Source organism: Phoca vitulina, unplaced genomic scaffold (assembly GCF_004348235.1).
Source record: "Phoca vitulina isolate PV1807 unplaced genomic scaffold, GSC_HSeal_1.0 scaffold87, whole genome shotgun sequence".
NCBI lineage: Eukaryota > Metazoa > Chordata > Mammalia > Carnivora > Phocidae > Phoca > Phoca vitulina.
In genome coordinates, this window is record NW_022589790.1 from 1,883,690 (window position 1) to 1,890,524 (window position 6,835).

At 45.7% G+C, this 6,835-nt stretch overlaps 1 protein-coding gene across 1 annotated transcript; it reads left to right on the forward strand.

The window, feature by feature from the left end:
• The first annotated feature begins 778 nt into the window (after positions 1–778).
• LOC116626447 (olfactory receptor 1D2-like) lies at positions 779–1,729 on the forward strand. Its single transcript, XM_032395770.1, has one exon. It carries the CDS (start codon positions 779–781, stop codon positions 1,727–1,729), a length of 951 nt encoding a protein of 316 aa, XP_032251661.1.
• The last annotated feature ends 5,106 nt before the right edge of the window (positions 1,730–6,835 follow it).

A 6,835-nucleotide genomic window follows, 5' to 3' on the forward strand; every position in this document is an offset into this window, starting at 1 on the left:
GTTCATTCTTCTATTTGATGGCTTTGTTGAGCACTGACCATGTGCTGCAGATTGTTATGGGCACTGGGCACATGACAGGGAATGGCGTGGACACAACCCTGTTCTCAGGAGGGCATGGCCTCATGGGGAAAACCCATCATAAAAGAGTTAACAAATGATATAACCTCCCACAGAGTTACAAAGGTGACAAATCAACCATGAGAAGGTCTGGGTGGAGAGAAATGCTGGGACAAGAAGAGCCCGTGCAAAGGCCCTGTTTTGAGGCAGGAAGGGCATGCAGTCAGATAAGCAGGCAGGAACCAGGGCAGGAAGTCCTTTCTAGAGAGGACATGCTGGCTGGGTTGAGGTCAAAGATTCAGTGACACTGCCCTCAGTACGCTGCGCCGGAGGGACGGGGTGGGTCCTCTCTAGTGGGATGGGGGAGGCACAGGCTCTGGATTCAAAGTGGGTTCAAAGTCTCCTTTGCCACTTCCTACTCATGTGGTCCTGAGCAAGCTACATATATTGAGTCTCAGCTATTTCATCTGAAAAGCGGGAATCATGAGAGTACCTATTTTGCGGGGATTAAGAGAGATCGTGCATGAAACTCCTTAGCACGGTGGTACATAATAAGCACTTGATAAAAAGCAGCAATTACTATGGGTACAAAATTCTGGTCATGTATCCAATCACAAATGACCTTTGATCTGATTCTTCACATACAGCAAGACCAGGCTCTGCTGGGATTTTGTCCTCCCCCTTGTGTGTGTAGCCTGTCACCTCCCTGAGCCACAGTGGGATGTCCAGGGGGAAGGAGAATGGGACAGGAGTCACCGAGTTCCTCCTGCTTGGCATCACCAGTGACCCGGAGCAGCGGCAAGTCCTCTTCTGGCTCTTCCTGTGTATGTACCTGGTCACCGTGGCCGGGAACACACTCATCATCCTCGTCATCGGCTCTGATCCCCACCTGCACACTCCCATGTACTTCTTCCTTACCAATCTCTTCTTTGCTGACATCTGCTTCACCACCAACCTGATCCCCAAGCTGTTGGTCAGCCACGTAGCAGGAACGTGGACGATCTCTTACCCCCACTGCCTGACCCAAATGTACTTCCTCATCTCCTTTGCCAACCTGGACACCTTTTTGCTGGCGGCCATGGCACTGGACCGTTACGTGGCCATCTGCTACCCCCTGCGGTACCACACCATCATCACCCCCCAGCTCTGTAGGGGACTGACCACACTCACGTGGACATGCTCAGGCCTCATCTCTCTGGTCCACACACTCCTCATGAACAGACTGACGTTCTGCTCCTCCGCCCGGGAGATCGCACACTTCTACTGCGACGCCTACCTGCTGATGAAGATTGCCTGCTCAGACACGTGGGTCAATCAGCACGTGTTCCTGGGCGCCGTGGTCCTGTTTGTGGCCCCCTGTGCGCTCATTGTGGTCTCCTACATCCGCATAGCTGCAGCTGTCCTCCAGATCCCCTCCACCCCAGGAAGGCGCAAGGCATTTTCCACGTGCATCTCCCACCTGTCTGTGGTCACCCTGTTCTATGGAACTGTCCTGGGGGTATACATACGACCCCCCAACTCCTTCTCAGCCCAGGACACAGTAGCAACCATCATGTACACAGTGGTGACCCCCATGCTAAACCCCTTCATCTACAGCCTGAGGAACCAGGACATGAAGAAGGCTGTAAGAAGACTCTTCAGCAGGGGCTCCAAATCCTCTAAGTGGTGGTGAGCGCCGGGCTGATACCTGGAGAGGTCCAGGATGTCAGGAAACAAACACGATTCTGCCATCGCCTCAACAACACCAACTTCCGCACACTGACAGTAATTTTCTGAGAAGAAGAAGCCTGAAATTAGAGGAATTTTTAATGTATTCTATCTTTGAGAAACTCGGGCTCCTTCCAGCTCTCTCCTCTAATGATAGGGTGGGGCTATCAACCCCATGCTTCCAAGGTGGCTGCTGGGGCTCCATCCATCTCTTCCTGTCGCAGGCAGGATGAAGATAGCAGGGCCAAAAGACTTGCCACTTGCAAGGGCTCTCTCAGAAGCCCCAACAGCTGCTTCTGGTTCATTTCTCAAAGGTCTCGCCCTAATAGCAAGGCAGGCTGGGAAATGTAGCTGCTATTTTTTGCTGCTGCTGCTATTGTTTTGGTTAGGCTTAGACAGGCCACCACCTTATATGAACCCAAGAGCAAGCGGTAGGTAGCTTGCTCAGGACGAATGGGTAGGCAAAGGAGACCTTGAACCCACTTTGAATCCAGAGCCTGTGCCTCCCCCATCCCACTTGAGAGGACCCGCCCCGTCCCTCTCGCGCAGCGTACTGAGGGCAGTTCTCTTAGAAAGGAAGAGGGGATGAATAGTGAACAGACAACAGGCAGGTGCGCAGCGATACTCGAGACTTATTTTGCCACATTTTATAGATATGAAGCCACACAGTTATTTTAGGAAAATAAACCTGTGTTTTACACATTGACCCCCTCTGGGTGGGGGCTGTGTCAGGAGAAACACCTGATGTCCTCCCACACTCCTGAGGCTATGACATCAGCAGAAGGATCCCACAGTTCTCCTGCACGTCCAAGGTCCCCCTGCGGGGAGCACAGCAGTAGCAGCGAAAGCAAAAGGAGCGTTCATGGCATTCGGTTATCGTGAAACTTTAATTTTTCCCAAGGAAATGGTTTGTATTTCATCTTGAATGTTTTTTGCACTGTGGAAAATTAACATTGGAAGTGTAAAAATTTATAAAAGGAAACCTCATTTAAAATGGGGGGATGCATCTGGGTGGCTCAGTCGGTTAAGCAGCTGACTCTTAATCTCAGCTCAGGTCTTCATCTCAGGATTATGAGTTCAAGCCCCAGGCTGGGCTGCACACTGGGTACCGAGCCTACTTAAAAAAAAAAAAAAAAAGAGAGGCGTCAGGAGGCCAGCAGGGGGAGCTCTCACACCCTACGCTCCTGGTCAACTGCAGCCCCTACTACTTTAGCTACTACTTTACCGCCAGCAGGAGGAAGAAAGGTTTTCCTCCTCCCCCAGCAACAGCCCAGCCAATGAGAGACCGTCACAGCTCAGCCAATGAGAAGCCACCATACTTCCAACTCCCAGTTTAACCCAATGGACCTTGTGTTTACAACAGCCCCTCCCAACGCCCCCTTTTCTCTATAAAACAGCATTCCTCTCCTTTGTTCCCCAGACTTGCCTGTGGTTTTGCAGAAGCTTGCTTGTCCCAGGTTGCAGTTCTCTACTCTGTTAAACCCATTTTTGCTGGGAAAATAGCCAGCAGTTTTATTTTTTGAAGTTAACAGGAGAAAGTTCATATTGTTCAGACATTGCACAATATTATATTGATGTAGGTGTGTGTGGTAAAATAAAGCACGAATTATTTTAAATAAATCAGACAATAAAGCTTTAGAATCCAGTATCAACGGATGGTTGTTTTTTTTTTAAGATTTTTAAGATTTTATTTATTTATTTATTTGAGAGAGAGAGAGACATTGAAAGAGAGAGACAGTGTGTCTCACGGAGAGGGACAAGCAGACTCGGTGCTGAGCAGGGAGCCCGATGGGGACTCGATCCTGGGACTCCAGGACCATGACCTGAGCCGAAGGCAGTCGCTTAACCGACTGAGCCACCCAGGCGCCCCATGCATGAGACTCCTTTACAGAAAGATTAATAGAATAAAAGCCTACCACGGAAGTGAAGAGATGAATGACAAGAAGAACATGTTCAAGTTCCGTGACAGAAGGTTATGACACCTACACACGTACGCACATACACACACAAAAAATAAAAATGGCAGAGGATAAACAGTAATAATAAAATATGGTCTTCTTCCATAGTCTTGGCCTCTGTGGAGAGGGCTGATCCATACTAATCTTATCAAAAAGGGCCACACCTAGTGTTCTCGCCCAAACAGGCTTTCTCGTTTGTTTCAATACGGATGGGCCAAGAGTCTTCCAAACCTTCAAATTTCCTTCCGTTTTGCTTAACAATGACATCTTTACACGATACAACTATCCTGCTTACAAGGCAAAATACACTAATCCCTTCCCCAGAAAATGAGGTAAACTCCTACCGTAGTGTTTTCTCTTGATATCCCACAGTTTAAATACTATGATTTAAAATTAATAAATAATGACAAAGTCAATACATCTTATGTTACATGATAAGAGAATAAGGCAATTAAGAGAACACAGATATTTCCTTAATATATGTATATATATACAAACCTATTCGTAACAAAATAAGAAGGAAATACTCATGACGAGTATAGAAGTTCTGCTTACTAGAAAGATTTCCTTTCACCACTATCCTTCAGGGATGTCCCAGAGAGAGGCTGTAGTTTGCAGCCGTCCACTTACAGGTGGTGGCAGCCAATTGCACAGAATCATCTGTAAAGTGGGCCAGAATGTGAAAATTTACTCATGTAGGGAAGATGTTAGGGTTCGAAGCCAATGGCCAAGAAAGAATTCCTGAGATGTCTTTGGTGGGACAGGACCTGTGGGCAGAAGGAGCTGCACTGGGGTCATGAGGGGTGGGCCATTATATACGTTCAAGTTGGGAGGGGGTTAGAGATAGCATAAGTCCCTCTAAGGAATTTTGGAAGCAAGGTTTCCAGGACCTTGAGGGGGCTAGCTGTTGTTGGGAAAAGGCCATTTATTACCATCTAATAAAACCTTAGTCATGAGACCCTTTAGATATGTATTGGTGGGCCATATGCTTGGGGGATGATTGCCAACACAGATTATTGCCAACACGTATCTTGGGGGTTTAGAGATAAAGGAAATTTCTAAAGGAATTTTTAAATGTTAAAGTAGACTCACAGGGTGCTGGGGGTTGGGCTCAGATTGCCTTTTGCCCTTAGCAAAGTATTAACATGGAGGCGGTTGAGTCCCTAGAGGAATGTCACTCTGCCCGTTTCAAGGACTTGTCAATGGGCTGTAGATAGTAAGGAAATTTAATAATTTCTCTTCTGCTTTTGTTTCCCACATCATTTACTATATTACGAAGATGACAATCTAATTAGCAGAAGGAAGAAGAGATTATTTAACAGAGATTCTTATCAAAATTGGCAATCAAAATCTAAGTAAAAAGTGTTTATTTTTATCTCATAACAAAATTCTGGATGGACTGAAAACTGCAGAGTAAGAAATAAAACCAAAGAAGTCCTAGAACACAATATAAGTGAAGATCTTCAGGGAAGGCCATTTTAAGCTTGTCACCAAATCTGAAAGCATGAAAGAAAGAATTTGATCTAATGACATAAACAGTTAAAAATGAAATGTTTACAAAATGTTACAAACTGAAACTCTGTGCCCATCAAAAGATAATCCTGGAGCTCCTGGAGGGCTCAGTTGGACTCTTGATTTCAGCTCAGGTCATGACCTCAGGGTTGTGAGATTGAGACCCGCATCTGCTTGTCCTTCTCCCTCTGCTCCTCCCCCCATTTGCTCTCTCTCTCTCTTTAAAATAATTTTTTTTTAAAAAGCTCTAAAAATAATAATTCCATTGCCCCCTTAGCCCAGCCCCTAGTAACCACAATTCTACTTTGTCTCTATGCATTTGATTATTCTAGGAACCTCATATAAGGGGGAATGATACCATATTTGCCCTTTTGTGTCTGACTTATTTCACAAAGCATGACATCTTCGGGTTCATCCACATTATGGCATGTATCAAAATTCCATTGTTTTCAAGGCAGAATCATATCCCATTGTACGTATATTCCACATCTTGTTTATCCATTCATCTGTCTTCATACGTCTGAATTGTCTCCACCTTTTCGCTATTGTGAATAATGCTGCTCTGAACTCCGGTATCGTTTCTAGTCCCTACTTTCAATTCTTTGGGGTACATTCCAAGAAGTGGAATTGCTGGACCATCCAATAATTCTGCTTAATGTTTTGAGGAACCCCCAAACTTTCCCACAGTGGCTGCACCATTTTACCTTCCCACCAGCAGTGCACACAGGCTCCAGTTTCTCCCCATACTCGCTAACTCTTGTGTCTCTGCCCCTGGATTTTGTCAGCGGCCAGCGGCGGGACCTGGTCTGTTTGGGAGCCCGGAAGCCAGGTGCTCTTGCCCTCCTGCGCTCTGGTTATGGTAGTATCTCACTGTGGTTTTGGGTTTTTTAGTATTTGGGTTTTTTGGGGTTTTTTGTTTGTTTGTTTTCGCCCAAAAGAATTTCATATATTTTTCCTTTTAAGATTAAATGATGAATACAGCTTACAACATCTGACCAAGTTCAGACTATAGAAGGAGGTAGTTCTAGTCATCCTTAAGTGCAAATGGGAGCACTTAATGGGGATGACAATAATCCCTAGAAACTGGCTTGGCATCAAGCTAAAACTGATGCCAAATTAATTGATGTGTATATTCAATATTCATTCGACGAATGTTAACTGAGCACTGACTATGCCAGGCACTGTGCTGGACACTGAACCTACTTTTTTTTTTTCCTTCTCTGATAATTTTATTTATTGCCCAAAATTCTCAACAATGAATTTAAAATAGAAAGCATTGATGACTAAGAGGTGACTGCAAAAAGAATCAGACTTTTTTTTTCTTTCTGGAGTAGAATTCAGTGATTCATCACTTACGTACAACACCCAGTGCTCATCTCACTGTAGTTTTTTTTTTTTTTAAGATTTTATTTATTTATTTGACAGAGAGAGACACAGCGAGAGAGGGAACACAAGCAGGGGGAGTGGGAGAGGGAGAAGCAGGCTTCCCGCGGAGCAGGGAGCCCGACGTGGCGTTCGATCCTAGGACCCCGGGATCATGACCTGAGCCGAAGGCAGATGCTTAAGGACTGAGCCACCCAGGCGCCCCCTCACTGTAGTTT